This window comes from Tamandua tetradactyla, chromosome 9 (genome assembly GCF_023851605.1).
Source record: "Tamandua tetradactyla isolate mTamTet1 chromosome 9, mTamTet1.pri, whole genome shotgun sequence".
Classification (NCBI taxonomy): Eukaryota; Metazoa; Chordata; class Mammalia; order Pilosa; family Myrmecophagidae; genus Tamandua; species Tamandua tetradactyla.
The window spans coordinates 2,745,383-2,770,896 of NC_135335.1; the positions used below are offsets into that span (position 1 = coordinate 2,745,383).

Sequence of the window (25,514 nt, forward strand, 5' to 3'; positions counted from 1 at the left end):
ATAAGAAACAGCACACTAATGCAGCCAGAAGTGGGCAACACCTGAGAACTGGTCTCAGGACAGCGAGGACCTTCTCTGTGTGAACCTCTGAGTTTTTCTAATAACTAAAACAAAGAGTCAGTCAAGAAGCTTAAGGAAAGACTTCCCTCTCTATCTAACAAGATCTACTATGCCTCAGTTCAGGGGAAGTCAAACTGTTAACTTTCAATTGGCTCACCATTTCCTTACAGACAAGCAAGACAAAAATAAAGCCTAGCTCTTCCTTTTCTTTGTAAACAGAGACTTTCAAGGGAAACCATCAGAAAATATTAGCAATTTGCTATATAATTATGTAACTGGCAAGGCCGCATAACAGGTCCATTCAATAAAAATCAATTAATAGATGTTAAAATGTACCTGGAAAATTATTTTTTCTTTGTATACATATTTTATAATAAAAAACGTTAAAGTCAATTAACTGAGCAGCATAAACATACACAGTTTTAATCTCTTCAAAATGACCTCTTAGTTCCTTGTCCTCACCCTTTCCTGCTTATTCTCTCCCATCCAGTAAGATGGAAAAGGGGATGAGGAAATCTAATAGGCTCTCAGGACTGAGGTCACAGACTTCTTTCAAATAATGCCTGATCCCTGATTATTACAGGATGAAAAACCATGAAACATTTCAGCCCAGGTTCAGAGTCGCCAGCTTGTCCACAATAGCTGGCAGCCTTCTACTGCAAAAAATAGAGCATGGAGGGTTGCAGCAGGACATCACTCTCTCTGTGAGCCTGAGGACTGCACAAAGTGCCTTTCCACCTAACTAGGGACACCTTTAAGCACCCAGTTTAATAGATCACAGACATCTGTAAAGGACTGAACTTTCTACCAAAAGGTAACTTGATTACCTGTACTAATTCACTTAGCATATCTACATTTCTAAAGATGGTAAACCAGAACTCAGGAATTCCTTTGGGATTTGGTTCTTCTGCGGTTGCTGCTTCTTTTTCGGCTATAACTAATTTATTTCTCATGTCTCCCTAAAAAACAAAGACGTAAAAGAGAACATTTACTACAAGAACACAAATTTATAAATTAACCAGTGATGCAATACAGATATTTTAGAATCTTGCACAAACTTCTATCAAACACCCCTCTTTCCTGAGTTGGCATCTTCAAAATCACAATGTGTGTCACAGCAATTCTCAAGTGTTAATGAGAGAAAAAGCATTAAGGCATGACGCATTCAGATGCTGTTCCATGATGTCATTTTACATCAAGGAACAAAAAGTTTAAGAGCTGGTGAAGCCACCAACCTGGGAAAAGCTGTCAGGTGCATGGCATTATGGGACACTACCTCAGAAGGATTTCATCTAATGCCAGATGCAGTCTGTAAAACTCTCAAACCAACCCTGACCAGACGTGATTCCAAACATACAAAAGTTATAATTTAGGTGGGAAAAACTCAGTTCAAGGATAGATAATTTCATCTGAAGAAGAATCTGACATTGATTAAAATTTGGGAGAAAAAAAAGGAAGTTGAAGTTAAAAACATCTACTGAATAACTTCTGTATTCAAATCCAAGTAAAGAGCTTATAAATTTCGGTGCATAAATACCGTCAAACATCAAGAGCAGTGTCTCAGAAGGCTAGTAAAAACGAGGGGCACTTTCACATCATGACTCCACGGAAAAGGCCAAATGAGGGAGGTTAAATGCAACACTAACTGGAACCAGGTGAAACTGAATGCTTTGTCAAATGGGTTGGTAATGATAAAATAATCTTGGTAGGACTAATTTTCACATTAACAAAGGCAGATTTTTCTTAAGCAATAAACTGATTCACATCATGGCTTCAACAGAGCTAGTTTCTACATATTTTGAAAAAGATCAAAAACCAATATTTACCCTTAAAAAAAAAATTCCTCTGTGATGCCCCAATAAATCCCAGAGTGATCTGAACAGTGAATAAAAAAAAAGCATTTGCAAAGTCCCCTTCAGGGAATGGTGAGAAAGGGGTCAAATTCAACTTCCCCAAGTTGGATTCTTGATATTCTCACAAGCAGTGGGGACAACCAAAGCTATAGGCTGAGCCCTCAATCTTGGGGTTTGCTCATATGAAACTTAACCCCAGAAAGGATAGGTCAAGCCTACTTAAAATTAGGCCTAAGAGTCACCCCCAGGAGAACCTCTTTTGTTGCTCAGATGTGGCCTCTCTCCAGCCAACACAATAAGCAAACTCACCATTCTTCCCCTGTCTATGTGGGACATGACTCCCAGAGGTGTGGACCTTCCTGGCAAAGTGGGACAGAAATCCTAGAATGAGCTGAGACTCAGCATCAGGAGATTGAGAAAACCTTTTTGACCAAAAGGGGGAAGAGTGAAATGAGACAAAATAAAGTGTCAATGGCTGAGAGATTCTAAACAGAATCGAGAGGTTATCCTGGAGGTTATTCTTACGCATGAAATAGATATCACCTTGTTAGTCAAGACATAGTGGAGAGGCTGGAGGGAACTGCCTGAAAATGTGGAGCTGTGTTCCAGTAGCCATGTTCCATGAACATGATTGTATGATATAGCTTTCACAATGTGACTGTGTGGTTGTGCAGACTTTGTGCCTGGTGCTCCTTTTATCTATTATCAACAGACAAGTAAAACATATGGAATAAAGATGAATCATAGGGGGAACAAATGTTAAAATAAATTTAGAGTGAAATGCTGGTGATCGGTGAGGGGAATATGGTATGTATGAATTTTTTTCTGTTTTCTGTTTATTTCTTTTTCTGAATAAATGCAAATGTTTCAAGAAATGATCATGATGACAAATGTGCAACTATGTGATGATACTGTGAATTACTGATTATATATGTAGAACGGAATGATCAAAAGTTACGAATGTTTGCATTTGGTGTTTTTTGGTATTCAAAAAAAAATTAATAAAATAAAGCAAATTATTAAAAAAAAATTTCTCTGAAGTTAATTAATACTACATAGGATAAAAACTACTTGTCTCCCATATATAAAATCAGACTGACAAAGTCAATCTGGTATTTATTTTGGGAATTTCTATGGCACTGGAATGGAACCCATCACCAGTTAAAGGCTGTTAACAGGTTACGAACAGTGCAAACCACCAATAACTTACCAATGAAACAGTGCTCTGTGTCAAAGTATATTTCATAGAGCACTCTACTTCATAATCAACTGTCAATATACCAGGAGGATGGGACGAATGTTTTCAAGACCCTACTCTTGATGCCAAACCATGCCACATCCCCGCCACCCTCCTCATGACAACTCTCCCAACCTGCTAGTTACTGAACACAGGTGTACATTTTCCCTTGCTGACCTTTGCTTTCTCTGGACCTAGGACATTTTAATCTATGGCCATCTAATACCATATCCCCCTGTTCACAGTGCTATAGAGGCTGGGAGTAGGACTTCGTCTAAGAATCTTGATCTGTAAAACTGAGGCATATGCCAGGCACGCTCTACCTGATGCCCATGGTCAGAGCAGAAATCCAAATGCCCCAAACCCAAAGGTTACACAGCATCTACCATCAGGAGTGCTTTCTCCTTTGTGAGAAGTTATGGTGCTGATTTAAAAACACCAAAAAATGTTTCTTGCTCTAATAGTATTAACACACAACACAGGTTACACTCATTTTTTTTTTCAAGTTACTTACAGACAATTTGTCCTCTTCTTCATTTTCACTGTGCCACTCAGATTCAGCATCTGTTGGCTCAACATCACCCATGATGAACTCCCTTCTCTACAGGAAAATGAGATCTTCTTAGGACAACAAGTTGTGTGATAACTCAAGAATTAAGATAATGAATTTGTAAATAACGCCCATGAAAAAGACTGAAAACTGAACACTTTAATAATTGTAATTTTAAGATTCTAAGTTTTAAGGAAAACATTAAACATCTCACTGGGTTAAATTAATATACATTAATTAAATTTACTATTAGACCTCTCTACCTTGTCAAAAAGAGGCTGGTATAGTGCTGCATACTTTCTTTCCAAATCATGAACTTCTTCATAAAACTTGGCTTCTATATGAGCACATTTCACCTGAAGTTGTTTCAATGCATTAATTCTTCTTTTTACTGCTTTAGGTAAACTAAAAGACAGAATAAAAATTAAAACATTCTTATGCCTCCAAAACAAGGCAGCATGCTTTTTTATTTGATTGAAATAAACTCAACCTAATATAGAATCAACATTCTTTCTATGAAAAAGACCTCCTAAAAACCATTAAGAAAGGACGAGAATGCCAGTAGAAAAAACAAAGGGAGGAGGAGGAAGCTGAAAACATAATTTACAAAAGAAACATCACAAATTAGTCAAACACGAAAGGTTCAATTTTGTAAAATATCTCAAAAAATGCAAATTTAAAAGAACTGCCATATCTCCTCATGAAATTGCCAATTAAAACAAACAAACAAAACCCCAGTGTTGAAGCTGAGTGCAAAGAAGATCTGAAATCAATTCATCTTTCTTGAGGGCACATAAAAACCTTCAAAATGTTTTAAGAATCAGATCACGTGTAACTTTCTTTGCCCTTTAATGCCTTTGTACATTTAAGAAAATATTATAGTTTGTGTGTATTATATTCATAAACGAGAAGGAAAAAAAAACCAAAGTATTTTTTCACCCATCAAAATTATTTGCTGAAACTAAACCACATGGTCAAAATCAGGTGGGACGTCCATTAAGAGCAGACTCCTGGGTCTCCCCACAGACACAGCCAGCCAGACTGGGCAGGCAAAGTGCCCCGGGGCCTAAGCTCTAAACGCTGGTTTCCATGATCCTGGAAGCGCACAACCAAGCACTCATCCACAGGTGTCACTTATCCTCCAACACTCCCACAACCTGGAGAACCAGGTGACACCTGCACATATCACCATGGAGAGCATGGACTTGCCCGACTGACAAAGGATCACCGTCCTGGGTTAATCCCTCCCACTGCTACCTGAGGCTAAAGAGGAAGGAACCTCAACTATAGTAGATGAGGGGGACTACTGCTAGCAAGAGAGAATACGGCAAAACAGTAAGAATTTGATAAAATGCTAGTACCAGCTGGTATCTGTATCTCTTTTCTGCATTAAGTGTCTAATGTACAATAAACACTATACCGTTTTAAATCAGTTTTTAATTTTTCAAATCTTCCCAAAGGATTGAAATAAGCAAGCACTGTAAGAACCCTAGGTTTTCTGTAACACATATCTAACTCAACCTGTCTGGACAGACATTTAAATAGTCCAAACACTGGGAGGACGGAAGAAGAAGGAGGGCCTTTAATCCTGTATAAGTTAATGTAATGCCTGATACATCCCAGAGTATATTAAGCAGATAATCAAAAAGTACAGGCAAAGTTCCTTGAGGGATGGGAGAAAAATTATGAAACTATTAAACTTTACCACTGGAGAAACCCCAGATACTGTGCCAAAAATTAGAGATGCCCAAATCCATAGGCCAAGCCCTTGATCTTGAGGCTTGCTCTTGCGAAGCTTATGTAGGGAGCAGAGAAGCTTAGCCTCCCTATAGGTGTGCCTAAGAGTCACCGCCAGAGAACCTCGTGCTGCTCAGATGTGGCCTTTCTCTCTCTAAGCCAAACTGCCGTGGCTGAAGAACTGAAGACCTTAATCATTCTCAACTCTTAACATGCTTACCCTACCAAGCTCCACTGACTCAATTTTCAAAACCTCTTCCACACTTTCCCCACTAAGTAATTTCCCAGAGAACTCTCCAAACTGAGCAAAGTAAGCCCCAAGTGTCCCCTCCTTTCCTAACAGCCAAGGCCCAGAGCAGGTGAACCAGTGTAGAGGGGATGGGTGGGTGGAGGGTATTCTGTAAGACCAGGTCCCCGACCAGACTGGAAGACAGAACAGCGACAGTTCGTCCCTTCAGTGGAAGACAGTCAGGCCGTGAGAAGAGCTGATGGAGGGCCCCAGACAGGGGCAGCCACACCATTTTCACTGAGCAACACAACCAGGACACAGACCTCTTTACAAAGCAGCAACCTTTGGTACAGTGGCCCATGGAGGAGGTCTCTCAGCTATCGTCTTTCCCTCTGCCAACTCTTCCTTGCTCCCCCTGACTCAGATTATCTCTAAAGTCCTCTCTAACCCCAGAGGCTGGCACCACATGCTCATCAGTTACATGGCTTAACAAGCTGTGCTGCTCCTCTATGTGTCTGCATCTTTCCACCAGACAAGTCTGATTCTGAGGACAAAGGCAGCTCCCACTCACCTTTGGAACCCCTCTGCTTGCTATGTCTGCTGAATGAAAACTAAAAATTATTCCTAATGAAACAGATGGAATTGATGGAACTACAGCAGTTTTTCTGTTCTTCTCAGTTTGTCTTTTAGAAGTCCCCTCAAGTAGTATTCACAGCATACTTACGTTTCAATATAGCTTGAAGGAGTGTGAGAGACATTTTCAAGTCGTTCTTGTAAAGCTGCCAAAACTTGAGGGTTCTGCATCACCTGATCTGTGAGTTTTTCTAGGAAGAGTGAAAAAAAAGTCAAAAATATTTCAAATATGCTGAGCACAAAACAGCCAACTGAAAATCACCAACACTTGCCCATCTACTTTATTTTTAGATAAATACAGCAAGCAGCTTCTTAAACATGGTTCAACAATACTCTGTATTTTTTTTTAGTTGCAGTACTGAGATATATTCACACACCATAGAAACCATCTGAAGTATACACTCACTGGCTCTCAGTATAATCACATAGTTGTGCATACAACCCCACGAACAATTTTAAAACAATGCACTTTAAAAGCACCGATACTTTAAGGGGCCACGAGGTGCAGAGGCCTGGCAGTGCCCACCATCTGAGTGGATGGTCACAGAGCTACTCTAGTGCTCACCTGCAGCTATCTAAGCCTGATTCTCACAACTGAGGAGTTGCCAATTTCTGAAGCCAGGTGGCACATTTAGCTAGCTCACATCACTCCCTTTGTATCTACACGGTGTCAGAAAGTCAAGAACACAGAAGAGAGAACTTCCTCAGAATAGAACAACACAACCTGTACTACACTATGGACCTCAGCTGCAAGGAGCCCCAACGTCACTAGCTTCCCAACAGCATTGAGCTCAGGTCTTTAGTACACACACTGCCCACAATCACCCTATGCCCTGGCTGTTTACATCCAGCCAACTCCTACATGCTCTTGATCCAGCTCAAAATCTGGCCTTCCACAAAGCACTCCCTATGCAGCGCCACTTTCAGAGCTCAAGCACATTATACTGAACTTGTATCATTGACTAGTTTGTGGTTAGAAGCATGTACCCCAATAAACAAACAAGACCCTATGTAGGAATAACTGCCCTTTCACAGTCTATGATTATGGAGCATACAAGGCCTGTGTGGCATAAACTCTAAGTGGTGGCTGAGTGAGAGTCCCTCTATTTACACTGCACCGGAATCCAAACTTGGCATCCTCACTGTACTCAAAAGGTGGAACATGCAAGGAGGTCCCGCCAAAGTTAAGTGATGCAGGCAAGCAGAATACAGCAAGTAGGCATTCCATTTTAACACTGAGAACCACGAACACAACACTAAAATTAAGCATTATATATGTGTTTTTTAATATAATCTAGTGCAGATATAAAGCCAGGTCTAAATGTACAGTATGTAAATACTGTATGCATGCACACACATACTCACACCCCTCCTGTGGTTCCATTCACTTAGAGTCTAGAAATGAGACCCCAGCAGCCATGAGAATATCTAATATCTATATTTTAGTTGCTAATTTTCCCACAAAAAAAAAGAAAAACAGTGTTTCTTGAATAAATGGTGTATTCCTGGTCTAGGGAAAGGAAAATACCACAGTGAAATAAGAACAGGTATTGTGCCAGAAAGCAATAAAGCTCTCAAAAATGGATGGGTATTGTATGTTGATTGGTTTTATTAATAAAAATTAAAAAATAAATTTTAAAAAAAAAGGAAAAAAATGGATGGGGATGTGGTAAGGGTACAGAAGCCAGATCCAAGGAAGTCCCACTGGCCAAACAGGACAATCTGCACACCAATAAAAAATAAAAAAATAAAAAACAGAAAAGAGATGGTAACTGATGATACATTGGATAAAAAAATAATCCATGAGTCTATAGTGACACTAAAAAAACTGGAGAGGGTAAGAAAGGAGGGAAGCGCTTCTTTACTCTAGTTACTGACAAACTGGAAAGACACCCTTTGTAACTACCAAGGTTACTACCAACTCTGGAAAGGATCAGCAATGGATGCTAAAACCACCACGTGTGCACATCTGATGGTGGAAAGCCTGTTTACACAGTGCCTCCTGGTTCACCGCCCCAAGAATCTTTAAGACAGAGAGAGCTGGTGGATGCCATCTTAAGCAAGGCACTGAACCCAGTACTCCCCATCACGGGCCTGGCTGTCAGCATACCCCTGTACCATAGCACCCCTGTTCTAGTTTGCTAGCTTCTGGTATGCAATATACCAGAAACAGAATGGCTTTTAAAAAGGGGAATTTAATGAGTTGCTAGTTTACAGTTCTAAGGTCGAGAAAATGTCCCAGTTAAAACAAGTCTGTAGAAATGTCCAATCAAAGGCATCCAGGGAAAGATACCTTGCTTTAAGAAGGCTGATGAAGTTCAGGATTTCTCTCTCAAGAGAGAAGGCACATGGCAAACACAGTCAGGGCTTCTCTTTCAGCTGAAGGGCACATGGTGAATACGGAGTCATCTGCTAGCTTTCTCTCCTGGCTTCCTGTTTCAGGAAGCTCCCCGGGAAGCATTTTCCTTCTTCATTTCCAAAGGTCGCTGGCTGGTAGACTCTGCTTTTCATGGTTATGTCATTCTCTGTTCTCTCAGAGATCTCTCATTCTCCAAAATGTTTCCTCTTTTTCCAGTAAATCAATCAAGACCCACTCAAACTGGTGGAGACACATCTCCCCTCATCCACCTTAACAACCACTTTTTTTTTCCCCATCTCATGGTCATATATTCATCATCATGCTCATTTCTTAGAACATTTGTTTCAATTAAGAAAAAGAAATAAGAAGAAAACAGAAAAAAAAATCATATATACTATACCCCTTACCCCTACCTTTCATGGATCACTAGCATTTCAATCTACTAAAATTTTAACATTTGTTCTCCCTATTATTTATTTATTTTTAATCCATATGTTTTAGTCATCTGTCCATAAGGTAGATAGAAGGAGCATCAGACACAAGGTTTTCACAATCACACAGTCACACTGTGAAAGCTTTATCATTATACAATCATCTTCAAGAAACATGGCTACTGGAACACAGCTCTACATTTTCAGGCAGTTCCTTCCAGCCTCTCTGTTACGCCTTAACTAAAAAGGTGATATCTATTTAATGCGTAAGAATAACCTCCAGGATAACCTCGACTCTGGAATCTGTTAGCCACTGACACTTAATTTTGTCTCATTCCTCTCTTCCCCTTTTTGGTTGAGAAGGTTTTCTCAATCCGTTGGCGCTGAGTCTCAGTTCATTCTAGGATTTCTGTCCCACGTTGCGAGGAAGGTCCACACCCTTGGGAGTCATGTTCCACGCAGAGAGAGGGAAGGTAGTGAGTTTGTTTGTCGTGTTGGCTGAGAGAGAGAGGCCATATTTGAGCAACAAAAGAGGTTCTCTTGGGGGGTGATTCTTAGGCTTAATTTTAAGTAGGCTTAGCCTCTCCTTTGTGGGGTTAAGTTTCATATGAACAAACCCCAAGATTGGAGGCTCAGCCTATCGCTCTGGTTGTCCCCGCCGCTTATGAGAATATCAAGAATTCTCCATTTGGGGAAGTCGAATTTCCCCCCTTTCTCACCATTCCCCCAAGGGGACTTTGCAAATACTTTTTTATTCACTGTTCAAATCCTGGGATTTATTGAGGCATCACTCTGGACAAACCTACAAAATCTCATGCCCTACTCAAGGTTCCACGTACTTATGATGTTCAATTAAGCTGTCCACATAAGTTATATTAGGAAATGCACTAGTCAAAATATAAATTTTGTATCAAATAAATATTTTTTGCTTTAGTTTCACACATAAGTTAAAGTTTTAAAATATGAATTACCATCTCTTTTCAACACCCTCCATTAGTGACATTCCTTTATTCTTCCTCATTAACAACCACTCTTGATTGGGTTACATCTTCAGGGAGATGATCTAGCTACAGATTCAAACATACAGTATTGAATAGGGATTATTCTGCCTTTATGAAATGGGATTTTGATTAAAACATGGCTTTTCTAGGGTCTATACATCCTTTCAAACCAGCACATTCCACCCTCTGAACCCTAAAAAAGATATGTTTTCCTCATATACAAAATACATTAATTTCATAACAGTATCAGAAATCTTTAAGCCATTTCAGTAGCAATACAAGTGAAATACAAAGTTAGAAACAGTACAAACTTCTATCAAAATTAGTTATAGGCATGGTCTGTTCTAAGGCAAAGTTCTCCCCTGGCTCTGGACCTATAAAAACTCAAAACAAGTTATTTGCTGCCAACATACAAAAGAGGAACATTCACAGGATACATATACCCATTTCCATAGGGAGGAAGGAACACAGGGGTCACCAGACCTATACAGTTTCGAAAATCCAGAGTGAAGGCCCTAAGCCTTCAAAGTGAAAGTCATTTATCTTTGGGGCTTCTGAAAGCAGCAGTCACACCCTTTCCAAGGAGGCCTGCCTGTTTCTGAATGCAACCTTGGGGGATATTGGGGAGACCACCTGTTTCTTGGCTCCATTCTCTTCAAGGATCGGGGATGCACCCGGGCTCTCTACCATCTCCGGGGCACACGCTCAACCCCTCCATGTGGTGGCAGCCAGGCTCTACCCAAACCCCAGGGAATGTGCTTCACCCTCTCCAGGGTCTGAGGCGGCATGACTCTTCCCCTGCAATGACATCGAAGAACCCATCTGCCTTTGGGGCAAACTCACTCTCTCCACGGGCTTGGGTGGGTCCGCTCTCCTGGCCCGAGGCTTCTTGACTTCAGACCTCAGCCTCCATGGTTCTGCCTCTGAAGTTATTTTTCCTCCAATGTGTCCCTTCTCTGAACCCCTCAGTCCAGACTGGCAGCGGCTCTATTTATGCAGGTCCCACAGCACTCTCGTTGGCTTTCCAAGCAGTAGCCTTGGCTCGTGCCCATCAGACATAAGGAGTTTCCACAAATCCTTCCTGGATAACTTCATGTCCAATCCTGGCTTTCTCTGAAATGGCTGGCTGGTTCCACATTTGGCCAAGACCTCATGTGGGTCACTATTCTCTGGGGTCTCCCTTCCTAGAGGCCAGAGTTTTCCATAACTTCAATTGCTGGTTTCTTTGTATCCAAGAGTTCAGTCCTCAGCTTATCTCTTTCCTGTCGCATTTCACTATCAGCTGCGAGGAGAAACCAGGCTAGACTTTCCACATTTAATTTGGAAATCTTTTCTGCTAAATACCCAAGTTCATGGCTTTTAAAACCTGTCTTCCAGCCAAAGCCACTAGCCAATTTTACCAGATTATCTGCTATTTTAAAACAAGGATCGCCTTCCTTCCAGTCTGCAATAGCACATGCCTCATTTCTGTCTAGAGGCTGGTCAGAAGTACCTTAAGTGTCCATGTTTCTACCAACAGTCTCTTCAAAGCACTCTAGGCCTTGTCTATCAGGCTTCTCACAACTCCTCCAGATTCTTTCCTTTATCCATTTAAAAAGCCGTTTCAACATGTTTGGTATCTAGAAAACCGAAGCAGCACCCCACTCCTGATATCCAAATCTGTTCTACTCTGCCAGCTGCCGAAATGCAATATACCAGAGAGGGAACAGCTTTTAAAAAGGGGAATTTAGTAAGTTGCTAGTTTACAGTTCTAAGGCCAAGAAAATGTCCCAGTTAAAACAAGTCTATAGAAATGTTCAATCAAAGGCATCCAGGGAAAGATACCTTGGTTCAAGAAGGCTGATGAAGTTCAGGGTTCCTCTCTCAAGTGAAAAGGCACATGGTGAACACGGTGTCATCTGCTAGCTTCCTCTCCTGGCTTCCTATTTCATGAAGCTCCCTGGGAGGCATTTCCTCCTTCATCTCCAAAGTTCACTAGCTGGTGGACTCTGCTTCTTGTGGGCTATGCCATTCTCTGCTCTCTCAGAGATCTTCCATTCTCGAAAATGGACTCCAGTAAACCAATCAAGACCCACCCAAATGGGTGGAGATATGTCATCACCTAATCCAGCTTAACAGCCACTCTTGATAGGGTTACATCTCCAGGGAGATGATGTAATTACAGATTCAAACATACAGTATTGAATAGGGATTATTCTGCCTTTATAAACTAAGATTTTGATTAAAATATGGCTTTTCTAGGGTCCATATACATCCCTTCAAACCAGCACAACCCGTGACCTTCTTGCCGAGATGTTTCCCCAACTCTACCCAGGAGACAGAGAGGACTGATTGCAGGCATCTACAAAACAGCTGTGCTCCGGGGGCCTTCTGAGAGACAAAAAGTGTGGAGGGATGGTTCTATTCCAAGAGACAAAAAATATGGAGAGATGGTTCTAGAAAAAAGAAGGAATGAAATGTACTGCCTGATCTGTAACCAGGTCCTGGGTTTGGTGTGGGGTGCAGCAGCCTAGTTTTCAGGAAGTTTGCATGAAATTGTTTCAGGAAAAAAGAACAGGATGCTCTTTGCTTCAAACAGTTGAAAAAAAACAGTAAGGATAAACAGATAGAAAAACTGGGGATGGGGTAGTCACATCTATGAATGTAGAGATGAAATCATGTGCTCTAAAGTAGCCAGGAGGGGACACAGATGAGACAGGATTGGTTATTTGTTAATAAGCCTTAGAGCCAAGTGATGGGTGGTACAAGAATGTCCACTCTGCTTGACTCTTCAATTAGTAGAGTTCGAATTTTCTATAGTAAATTTTAACTTAAAAATGAAGCATTGATTTTCATTTTAATTACTCTAACTTTCCTAAAATCTGGGAAGTACTGTCAGACTTAACTACTATTATGATTATAAAGAGGGTGGTTTACGGAGGTGCAATGGTGGCTCAGGGGCAGAATTCTCACGTGCCATGCCAGAGACCCAGGTTTCATTCCTGGAGACTGCCCATGCCAAAAAATAAAAAACAAACCCATAAAGAGGGGAGGTTCAGCCCTTGCCCAGGCAAACCCTCCAACTGTCAACTTGGTGCTTTTCTATGCAAAGAACTTACCTTTATTACTTGCATTTTTAGCAGCTTCCAAGGAATCTGAAGGAACTCCATCTGAAAAACTAAAACAATATGCTTAAAAATTAATATTGTACAGTTCCAAAGACAAAAGGGTAGTTTTCTTATTTACCTTTAACATGTTAAAAGGTATCTCTAGAACACCTGCAGATTCGGGAGGAAGAGAACTACACACACGTGTGTGTGTTATCTAAGATACTTTCCTCTATGTTACCGAGAAAAAGAAATTCTACCACAACCCCTCACACACACCACCCTCCGTACTTCTAATTTCCAATTCTTAGTTCTTCTCAAAAAAATCCACTTTCAGCCCTCAAACCAAACCAACCCCCCCCCCCCAAACCCCGTATTTTGTTTGGTCAGCTGCTAATTTGATCAAAGAAAAGCAATATCAACAAGCTGTTAGGGGATAGTGTTCACAGTGGCTCTGAAGCTATTGTACAAATTATCTAACCACAATCAAACCTAACAACAGTTTTCAAAGATGCCCTGACACACCTCCTTAACCAAAAGTAACCATTATCAAACAATATACAAACCAAATGTGAGCAAGAGGAATCCACTGCGCTGACCTTCAGAATACACAGAACAAAATCTTTCAGTAGCAAAACAGAAACTACCTCAATAACAAAAATAATAACACAAATCTTTGAGCGGCATCCTGGAGCTAGCCAGGATCCTGTGGTTTGAGTGTCAGAGAGTTGGTGAGTATGGTAAGACCTCATTCATCCCCTGGGGAGTTAGAGCTTGAGGACAAAAAGATCCTTTCCACAAAGGGTTTGTATATATCAATATCTGAGAAACTCTCAATGTGCCTTTATTAGTACAGGAAAACCTCAACACATCTGAAGCAACTTCTTTATGGGCTCAAATCTACAGAAAAACTAGCCAGTAGCACAAAGCATTTAACTTGATTCTGAGGCTTACTAAGAGAGGACCTGGCTCCTGCTTATCAACTACATTTTAAAATGCTGATAAAGGAAGTCTATTTTGGCTTACCTGTTATCTGCCATCTGAAAGGTTTTATCCCCTACAAATCAAAAAGAGTTGTCACAATTAACATTCCTAAATATCAATGAATGCCAACAGTTTTTGACAATGGTTTACAGAGGATGCGGGTCAGCTAGAAGGGGGCATGAAGGATGACTTCAAAGGATCTATATTTTACTGGGGCACTGGCAACATGGGTATACGCATTGCCAAAACTCATCAAATCACCCAGTTAACATCTGTACGTTTCACAGCGTGCATGCCGTATCTCACAGGAACTTATTCTTTCAAATTTCTCTTATTGGCACTAAAACAACCAGATTTCAGAATAAGAACAATCTATTCCAGTTTCCCTTCTCTAAAGTAAATTTTAGCAACAAGAATAAATATATACGCTAGCTCAATTACTTTAGAGCAATCCAAAGCACATACTTGTATTTACACTGTCTTTCCAACTGCTACTCACAGGATGACTATTTTTTTGTTACTTGTTCATTCTGTGTCTTCTATTACTTCTATTTCAATGATGTATTTATTGCTTGTGCAGAAACTTTATGTAACATACTCAACGTGATCCCATTTTTTTAAGACACATATAGAAACGATTCTCTCTAGATAGTGGAATAAGGAGACTTTCTACCTATAAATATTAATAATGTCTTCTAGGACATGTACTTTTTAAACAGAAAAACTTGATATAAAAACTTCAAACCCAGCCCAAATGCATCAACTAAGGGCCTAAAGGAAAATCCTAAATAAAACTGAAGTTTGGTTATGAAGTTCTTTAATCTCAGAAGAATTAAATACACTTCAGGGCCTCTTTGAGAAATGATGAATTACAATCACTTTCAACTTAACTCTCAGTATACCAAGTTTATATTCTGCTCTTTCACAGATTATCAATATAAACAGCAGAACAGGTATGCCTTCATAGTATTTTTGGTGAGAACACTCCAAGAGTTAACACACTTAGCATTTACCAGTTGTTAAATACTAAATTAAAAAAAAAAAATTATTCTATAACTTTGATAACATCTCTAGGAATATCTTCGTCTATACAGCTTCCACATCCCAAGTGATCTGAGGTTAAAATTGCAATGGTGGGATTTTGGGGTTAAAGAATATGAATGGATCCTGATACATAATGACAAGCTGGTGACACACTGGCGTCAACTGTGGTTTGGCTACCTAACTGGAGCGATCCTAATAAACATTTAAAAGCACCCTGCCTATCCTGCTTGGCCTGTAGGCATGCTCACTGCTCCAAGGGCCTGCCACCCTGGAAGCAATGAGCATGACTGGTTTAATGAGCCAACTCCAGCTTTCCCCACCCAGTCAAAAAATACCTAAAGACGTCACCACTTCAACATTTCCTATACCACCAGCAAGGTACCTAGGCAGCAGGTACTTTCACACAATGTGTACTCACGCTGATTCTAACAGGCAGGGGTTAGCCCCTGCTGACAGGAAAGGAAGCTGAGGCTCAGAAAAGAGAATATGGAATTCAAGGTCACACGGTTATTAAGATGTGGATTTGGGATTCAAACGCAGGTCCTTCTGACTTTTTCATATTAACTCCAACCACTTAATTTCTTGTTGTCTCTTCTTGCTCAATTAAAGCATATATTTTTTAACGTTGGAATAGATGACACGCAACACTCAGTGAGGGTCAAAATTCTGCTATTTGACAGCAGTCCCAAATCTACTGTGTCTAGGAAAGAGTGTGAGAGTGAAAAATATTCCTCATCTGTCTTGTTCACTATGGCTCCCCAAAGTCTGTAACAGCTCCTGGCACAATACAAATATCAAGTGGAATAAGCGCCCTACTTCAGGGCCAGAGACGTTCATTTTTTCCATGAAATGACACACTTCAACTTAATAGATTCCTTCAATACTATGAGTCACTTAATTTTTATCTTTACAAAGGCATGTGCTACCTACCTAATATTTTTGGTGACATGATAGCAAAGCAGTTAAATTAAACCTGACAAAATTGTCCACACACACACAAAAACGAGTTCAACTGACATCAAGAAAACAAAATAATGCATTTAAACGATGGGAAAGAAAAAATATTGGGGGGGTTAAAAAATAAAACCAGAACATGGTTAACAAACAATATGTGATCCAGCTTTGATGTGAGTTTGAATCCCACTCCTCTAATTTCCTGGCTATGTAATCACAAGTAATTTCCTGCCTGTGTTTCATCATCCATCAACCAGAAGATAATGCCTACCCAACAGGCTGTTGTGAAATAAAATAACACACATAAAGAGCCTAGTACATGGCAGCCCACCCCCCCATTTCTCTGTCTACTTCTGTAACTAATCTATTTATAGATTAGTCTACCTAAAGCTTGATGTGAAACCAACACAGCGGATTCCTTCAAACGCTGCCCCTATTATTTAATGAAAATGTAAACTGACATTATAAATGGCTAGCATTCCATTAGTCAAGTTTCATCACTGTGAGGATGGACTTCGTTTACTTTTGTTCATAAAACTTGAAGAGTATTAAAATAGAAAGTTACAAGAAGCTACTACCCGATATCGGGAAACAGCCATACCAGGAAAGTTCTCTCACTTTTAAATATAATCAAGTCAAAATATGACAGGACACCACACAAAAGAATAGCCTACATTTTCAAAAGAAAGCAGCAATTCAGGTTCCCTCTGAGGGTCAAAAACTGTGACTTCATCTACCATTTCAAATTTGGATCAGCAGGCAATTCCCCACAATTACTCAAACCAATGGTCTGCTTTTACTTACATAAGACACTTAATCTTATTTATGGATTTATTTTTACTCTAAGCAAAAAAAAAAAAAAAAAAGTATTCATGGGGAAACAAAATTTTAATTTTTGAGGTAAATTACTCAATGTAACTTTAAATCCCTAATTTTTCACTGTAAACATTTAGTATATTAGCTACAGAAACTGCATAATTTCAAATTGGACCACTGGGAAAAAAGAATGAGGGATGTGATCAAACCTACACAGCCTCTAATTATTAAACATCCTAGGTCTTCCTAAGCGTCTTCGCATGAGCTAACTGAATGACCAGAAGGAACTTAAGCAATTGATACGCATCACCATGGTCTATGATTCAAGTCAAATCAGGAATTCTCCAGCATAACGTGGCTCAGCACAGGGCTGCAGGTAGCAGTCTGACTAGCTCTGGGGTATCGGTCCCAACAACCTATTCTAACAATCATCCAGACCGCCCTGTAGGACATCCAAAGGCCCCACCCTGGGGTAACTGGCCTGCAGCAACAGCCTTCCCCAGTAGCCTATTCAAAGCAGTCCATCTCCACCCCCCCAGTACTATAAAGCGGCTGACTGTGTTGGATTAAGTAGACTGGCAGGTAGGTGAAAACATATCCTATAGTAAATAACCAAATAATTCATATAAGTTTCTGAACTAATAGAAAATTTTCTTGTTAATCAACATACCCTTTATTTATACTTGTAATCTTGGCTGTTACTAAAGATAAAAAAAAAAAGAGGTTGTCCAAATTCTATTGAATGAATCAAATACTATTGAATGAATCCAAAATTCATTCAATAGTCCTTAACTTAGGTTAAAATTAACTCTCCTCAGATTTAAGGTATCACTTCCTCAGTGAAACTTCCACAACCCCAAAAGGTTCATGTGATATATACATACTTTCTTTTTCTTTTCTGGCATTTATCCAAAAAACCTAATGTTAAGAAAATTACATTTAAATGCTTACAGATGAACTAAGATTGGCAAATAGATAATTACTGATGCTGGATGATGAGGTACGGTGGGGGTGGGTCACTATTTTTGTTTCTGTTCGAAACTCATTATAATTCCCCAGTTCAGGGCCTGGCCTGAGACAGGTGGCCATTAGGTCTCTGCCTAAATAATAAGTTCACATGAAAGACAAGTCCCAAGGACTCAAAACTGACAGTAAGTAACAAGAACCGACAGAACATACTTCTAAGAGCAAATTTAAGGCTTCAGTGGGTGGTCAGACTCAAAAAGGTCAAAGTGATGAAGTGATAACTTGTAAAGGTCAAAGTGATGAAGTGATTACATGTAGTTCTCACACTACAAAAATTCATGGCCTCTCTTGCTACTCAGTATTCACAGAATTTAAAATTCAATGGCAGACATTTTCTACAATTAAGTAGACAATACACAGACCACTTTAGGGGTAAAGGTTTTCCAGTGAGAAGGCTGAAGCATCTCTGTTGATTTCAACTTGTCTCCTCCTTGCCCAGGACACGCCCAAAATGAACCACTATCCTGAATTGTGTCAATCATTTCCTTTTCTTTTTTATGTAAAAAAGGAAAAAAAAATTAATGGCAGACAAAGTAGAGTAGTCTGCTTTCTCTTAAGAGGGGAGGGTGGAAAACCATCACTGTCAAATGAAAACAAATCTATGTTGTCACTACTTCTTAAAAATTTCTGAGAGGTCAAACTCAAGAATTCTTCATCATCTACGCTTCAGCAAGGGTTTTCCAGTTAACAGCTATGTGCTGAAACCCATAAAATATGCTACAAAGTCTAAAAAACATACAATCGTAATTCAGGGAGGCAAAGGCCAAACCAACCATCTGCTCAGCTCTTTATCAGTGGAAATGATGGCAGAGTGATTTCCTGCAGGGATTCTGTGCTGATTCTTTTCTACTTCTAAAACCACCCTGGTTGTGGCAGAGTCAAACCAAAACAAGCCTGAAAAACATTTTACCTTAAATAAACAGCAAGTAAGCACTCTTCATGGCAACCCCAGATGAAATTCCCCAAAGCTCCTGGCAGCTGACTTCCTTGAGTACAGGTTGCCCTGGGGTGCCTGAGCCAGCAGCCCCACACCCTATGTGGAAGTAACTACCTAGTACTTCGGGAGTCAAATCACCCTCTTGACAGTTTTCTCCCAAAACAAAACAAATTTTTAGGTTCTCTGGCACAATACTTGGAACTACAACACACGCCTAAAAATAAAAGTTTTTAAACTAATACAGGAATTGCAGACAACTATAGGTAAGGAAGGAAGACACCTCGAAAAACAAATAACTCTGAGCTCCATTACGTCATTTATACATTTAAAGGGCATTATCTCTGCCTGAGGCTAGAAATGAACATCTACGCATAAGAAGAAAAACTGGATTCCAATCCCAACAGCCAGACAACTGCAGAAAACCCATGTGCTCTTAACAGGGGGTGCTGAAACCCAGGAGAGGTAAGGGACATATCTAATAGATCCAAGTACAAAACTTACTGACTGTAACGTAGTGATAAACACATTCCACCTTGAAATAGTTAATCCCTCCAACACATGAACTAGATCAAACAGCTAAAAATCTCTAAACTCAAAATACCATGAGCCCAATAACCTAAGGGGCCAAGTCATAAAACTCAATGCCCTGTGCAGGTTTAGAGGACAGGTCGGTTTCCTCAAATATAGGTCTTCTTTTCAGAATTCAGTTAAACAAGGCTACCAAACTTGAAAGCAACAATCAGCCATTACAAGGAATTCAATCAATTTCTCCAAACAGTTCTATACTGGTTTTGAAACAAGTACAAGATTCAAAGCTCATATAACAAAATTCACAGTGGAAGTATTTAGATGTTATAATATGCCGGCACAGGTTAAGTGCAGACATTTTGACTCAGTTAACACTGATCAACCAGAAAAAAAAGGATTGGATATATGTGTGTAATAACTGTTCATTTTTTATTGTGAAATATATATATATATATATATATATATACACACACAAAGAAAAAAACGCAAGAATTTTCAAAAAGTAGTTACAGAACAGATTTCAGAGTTTGTTATGGATTACCATTCCACTATTTCAGATTCCTTCTTTTAGCTGCTCCAAAACACTGGAGACTAGAAGAAATATCAATACAGTGATTCAGCAGTCATACACATTTGTTAAATTCTATTTTCTGTGTTATAACTCCTTCTCTTTTGATCCTTCTGGAAATCGTAGGTTTCAGAAAAACACAGTACATGAAACTTTTATAGAGTCTCAGTTCAAGCCCTAGGTCAAAAGGAGTGATGTCGGTTAGGGTTCAGTACACCAAAGTAACAGGCACTATCTAACTGAAGCCTGCATAAGAGTAGCCTCCAGAATAGTCTCTGGACTCTATTTGATCTCTCTGAGCCACTGATGCCTTATTACACTTCTTTTCCCTCTTTAGGTCTGGAAATGTTATTGATGCCAAGGTACTGGAGCCAAACTCATCCCCAGGAGTCACGCCCCACATTGTCAGGGAGACTTTCACCCCGGAATGTTATATTCCAAGTACTAGGGAAGGTGATGATTTTCCGTGCAGAGTTGGGCTTAGAGAGAGAAAGGTCACATCTGAGCCACAGAAGAGGTTTTCTGGAAGCAACTCTCAGGCCTTATTAAAAGTAGTCTTAGCTGCGTGATTGTGGAAAACCCTGTGTCTGATGCTCCTTTCATCTACCTTGTCAACAGACGAGTAGAACATATGGAATAACAATAAATAATAGGGGGAACAAATGTTAAAATAAATTTAGTTTGAAATGCTAGTGATCAATGCAAGGGAGTTAAGGGGTATGGCATATAAAATTTTTTTTTCTGTTTTTGTTTAATTTTTCTGTTGTCTTTTTATTTCTTTTTCTGAATTGATACAAATATTCTGGGAAATGATCATGATGATGAATATGCAACTATGTGATGATATTGTGAATTGCTGAGTGTATGTGTTGGGAATGTTTGTGTTACCTGTAATCTTTTTTAAATTAATAAAAAATTAAAAAAATAAAATAAATAAAAAGTAGTCTTAGTTTCTCTGCTAAAGAAATAAATTTCATAAGGCAAGCCTCAAAATCAAGGGTTTGTCCTATTTTGGTGGGAGTTTCTAATGATTGAGGGGTACCTGGGGTTCCTCAGACAGTTTAATAGTTCCATATATATATATATATATATATACACACACACACACACACAAACCCTTAAGAGACTCTACCAATACTTTTTTACTTTTTGCATGGGCAGGCACAGGGACTTGAACCCGGGTCTTTGGCATGGCAGGCGAGAACTCTGCCTGCTGAGCCACCGTGGCCTGCCCTCTACCAATACTTTTTAATTGTCAGCCCACCACAATCTGAGATGTACCCAGGTATTACATTAAACTATACAGAATCACAAGGAATCATTTCCGTTTTGGACACAGGAGTCTGGGTTGTTAAAATGAGCTGCTGAGACAAGATGGTTGAGATTGTGTTACAGAAAATTTAGGTCCTAGACATAATAAACCTGTCTGCCTTTGGGCTCATACAGGAGGTAGAAGTTTAGAATTCATACATTATCATCTTTTACCCTGTATTTGATTTACCTTAATTCCAATCAAATTGGCTTTGATTTTATCTCTAATTGATGCCTGATTTCTTTTTCAGTTACTTTTAACCATTATTGTATACAGCTATGCTTTCAGGGCTGCAGCACTCTATTTCTCCGTTTTAGGGGAACAGCTTTTTAAGTGAAACAGCAGTAAAATATTAAAATGACTCATGAAATCATGTATGTGAAGATACAATGTGAATGAGGGTGCCCTCACGATTCCCTTCTATCACTATGATTCTACAGGAAATTAAATTTTGAAACAGTATTTCTGCTGACCAAGAAGGCCTTATCTTTGACTGCTCCTTTCAAATCTTAGAATAGGGTAACACATCTTCAAAAGACAAAAGAAATTTTTTCTTCTCATCTTTAAGATGCAAGGAAGCAGATAATAAATTGAGAAAACATTTTCTAGGTTTTTTCCTCCTGCCAGCTCCACCTCAACAACTCAATTACTAGATAACTCCAGTTTTTAAACCATCTCCCTTTCCCTTATTTTCAGGTACTCATTTCATCTTTGGACTATTTCCCTATTCTATCACCACCTCCCTTCCCCCTGAAGTTCATTTTACTCTTGGATATTATTTATTCTCCTAGCAATTGATAATCCCAATCTGAAATAATCTGACTCTACTATGTATGTGCTAGTCTTCTGAAGGAGCCCTGAATTTTGAGCAGGAAACAATCAATCGCCTCAAATCCTTATAATCTATACTTCAGTTGGGCTTAGTGCAATAATGAAAACATAATTCTCCATTAAAACTCCTTTAATTTCTTCTACAAAAGCAGTCAACCTAAACAAACTCAACAACAAGAACTAAACAAAACCAGTGGATTTTCCTGTTGAGGCGGACACCGGTTCTGGAGAAAACCTGCCCAGGTTTTAATACCAACTCTGTCACCTTGGACAAGTCATTACTCTTAACCTCACAAGACCTTAGTTTCCTGATTAAATGGGACAAACAGCAGCACCTTTCTCACAGGTTACCATGAAATCAGGTAATGCATGCCAAGTCCTTAGAAAAATCCTTGGCATGTAGCAGACAATTTAACATTAGTTGTTAAAATTAGTTGCAAGGAAGACAGTAAATTAAAAATTCTTAAGTTTTAGGTCTAACAGCTTACTCTGCATACCTACATTTTTAATATGAGAGATTTCAAAGGCCTATTTTAATACAGTGTATCATTTCAAGTGCAGGAAGACAGAGCACGGATTATTAAGACAGAGAAAGTACCTGATCCAAAGTCAGAACCAATCAATGTGCCCTAAATGGATCACAGATCCTTTAAGCAGGTGAAGAGAACAGACCCCCTGCACCTTTACCCCCGTGGGTAATGTGACACAGTATTTGAGGTCCAAAGCTTTTCAATGCTGGCATCAGAATTCTGGATACTGAAGACGAGCTGCATCTCCCACCTTGCATCGGGGCTGAACATAATCGCCAAGCTGAAATTCGTGAAAGATTCAAGTCCTATCACCACCAGGCAATCCTTTGCCGAGACAAACAAAAAGTATTCAGAAAAGGAGGGAGCAGTTAAAAAACATGCGGCTTAACTGACTGCCAGGTAAAACATACAAATGAGTAGCGATTTAAGGCCCTCTCGGAAGATGAAAGCATATCTCCCTGAAAAGGAAGAAATGCCTGTAACGTTCCAAGCATGACATGGGGGGAAGCATTATTTTCCTTTTCTACAGCATTTTAAATGGTAAAACAGACCTGATGCCTACCTTGACTGGGTAACTCAGGTCCGACCCAGTTTACTCAGTGCACTAGTTAGCGTGAGATGCCGCAGACCAAGTCCCCTGTGCAGGAGGGCACATACTTGCTGGCGTCTCGCTCTGGCTATCGAGCTCCCAACAACAGCTAAGATCAACACAAAGGTCTTTATTTCTTTGTCACGCAAGCCCTGCACCCAAGCGAATCTGCGAAATAAAACCCCATTGTTCGCCCGCCCTGAACCCACACAAGCGATCACAATCGCTCGGCGGCGAAACCCCGAGCGCGGGCGGCGGACGGTCTCGCAGCATCTTCTCCACACGAGGAACGCGGAGCCCCGAGGGAGGCTCGGCTCGGCGCTCCGCGGGCCCGGCGTGCAGGTCAGAGCACGTGAGTCCGGCCGGAGTTCGCGGGAGATTTGAGCGCACGCGGCTCGGCGGGAAAGAGCCCGCGCGGGGAGCCCCGGCCGCCGCCCTCCGCCAGCGGCGGCGAGTGCCCCTCCGCGGGGACCGCTAACCGAGCGCCGGCCCGGGCAGAGGGCGCGCCGCCGGGCCACGCCGCCCCGGGAGGCCGCCAGGAGAACAAAGCCGCCTCCTGACCTTCGGCGGCCCGGGTGGGGACGCGGGGAGGGGCCGGTCTCCCGCCCCGCGCCCGCCGGCCTCGGACCGCTGCCCGAAGGGGCGCGGGCCCCACCCCTGGCCCGGGCGCCGCCGAGCGGCCCGCCGCGGCCTTTCGAGAGGAAGCCCCGCAGCCCGCCCCGGCCCCGCGGACGCCACCCCGAGCGCCCCGCCCGCCTGCCCCGGCGCGCCGTTACCCGGCCCGAGGCCTCCGTCTCCGCACCTCACGCCTCCTGCGGCAGCGGCGGCACGGCGGATCCTCTCGCTCGGGCTGCTGCGCCGCCGTGGCCTCCAAGAACGCCGCCTCCCATTGGGTGAGCTCCGTCCGCGCCCTCCCCTGGCCCCGCCTCCCGCCAGCAAAAGGGCCTCTGATTGGGCGGGCGCGGCGCCAGGTGGCGCTCGTTAGGGGTGCGGCCGGAGACCAATCAGGGAGCGGCAGGGAAGACGCCGTAAGGAGCCGCACTCACCGCGCGCGGCCGTATGCAAATGAGGGCATGGGACGGCGCGGAGCGGGTTCGGCGCTCCTTCCGCCGCCCGGGAGGGACCCACGTGGGGGACGGCGCGGCCGAGTCCCCGGGCCTGCGCCCCTCGGGGCCCCCACCCCTGGCTCACGGCCGGCGCCGCCACCTTGCCCTCCTGCCGCCCGCCTTGCGCCGGTCTCAGACTCGGTCCCCGCTGACCGCCCGCAGCCACCCCCAGCGCCGGGGCCGTCCCCTCCGTCAGCCCCCTCCTCCGGTCCCGGGTCCTCAAGCCTTGGAGCCTCGCACGTGCGGTCCCCTCCACCCAGCCCTTCCGCATCCCGTCCTTGGGGTGACGCTTCTCTGCAGTTACTCCTTCAGGCCCCGGATCGGGCGACGCTTCCTTTTTGAGCCGCTCTGCGCTCAGCACCTAGGGCACAGCAGAACGGGGTGGGGGCGCTCCGGCCCCGAGGGCGCCCTGACGCGGCCGCGGAGCTGGGGGGACGACGTGGGGGGCCTTCCTCGCCCGCCCGGTCCGGCCCTCCTTCGGTGCCGCCTGCCCGCAGCTGGGTTGCGGAGTGGCGATCTGGGACTCGCCGGGACCCAGCCAGCGCGCCAGCCTGCCTGCATCGCGGAAATCTGAAAAACTTTGAGCCAAAGGCAGCTTGGGCGAGATGACAATGTGGTTGGAAAATCATTGCCTCCAGGCCCCCACTTTTTGAGGGTGGCTAATCTCGTCTCCAGTAAGGGTTGTGGGTCTTTTGTCTTTGTCCATTATTTTCAGAAATGTTGTCTTGGGGTAGGGCTCCCTTTGAAACAACTTCCAACTTTTTTGGCGTTTTATAAGAGGGGATTTTGGAAGCATCCTAAGGCTCATGGTGGGAGTTCGTTAAAGACATCACAGTAGGTGGAAAACCTCCAGTGATCAGCATGTCCAGTGGCCTGACCCTGTCCCGAGTGGGTGGGGTGGGGGAGGGGACTCTTGATTCCTATTTGCCTTCTTTGGATTTTCTGATTTGCTTTTGGGGAAAGGGAGGAGAGCATAAGCAACAGAAGAAACTGAAAGAGAAGAATTAGCATTTTCTGGTCTGAGGTTCTTTCCTCTTTAATAAAGATTCAGATCCTCTTGAAGCCCTACCTGAAGCTGGGGAGCGGGTGATGCCTGTAGAACCTGTGGGTGGT

General features: G+C 42.0%; 1 protein-coding gene and 1 non-coding gene across 13 annotated transcripts in view; both read right to left on the minus strand.

The window, feature by feature from the left end:
• Positions 1-24,200, minus strand: part of NAP1L4 (nucleosome assembly protein 1 like 4) — a 46,709-nt gene extending 22,509 nt beyond the window's left edge. For 4 of the 12 annotated variants that reach the window (XM_077115387.1, XM_077115380.1, XM_077115389.1 and 1 more), the window contains exons 1-8: positions 24,072-24,177; positions 23,269-23,404; positions 14,203-14,233; positions 13,189-13,247; positions 6,391-6,490; positions 3,964-4,105; positions 3,665-3,751; positions 888-1,019 (exon numbers count right to left, since the gene is read on the minus strand). In XM_077115387.1, coding sequence (XP_076971502.1) covers positions 888-1,019; positions 3,665-3,751; positions 3,964-4,105; positions 6,391-6,490; positions 13,189-13,247; positions 14,203-14,216 — 534 coding nt within the window. In that variant the 5' untranslated portion in view covers positions 14,217-14,233; positions 23,269-23,404; positions 24,072-24,177. Of the gene's footprint in view, positions 1-887; positions 1,020-3,664; positions 3,752-3,963; positions 4,106-6,390; positions 6,491-13,188; positions 13,248-14,202; positions 14,234-23,257; positions 23,464-24,071 lie in introns of all 12 variants that reach the window. The other 8 variants (XM_077115381.1, XM_077115382.1, XM_077115384.1 and 5 more) reach the window with 8 other exon arrangements.
• LOC143647515 (small nucleolar RNA SNORA54) lies at positions 2,983-3,107 on the minus strand. The gene has a single exon (XR_013158134.1). It is a non-coding gene; the product is annotated as a small nucleolar RNA SNORA54 (small nucleolar RNA).
• Positions 24,201-25,514: the final 1,314 nt, after the last annotated feature.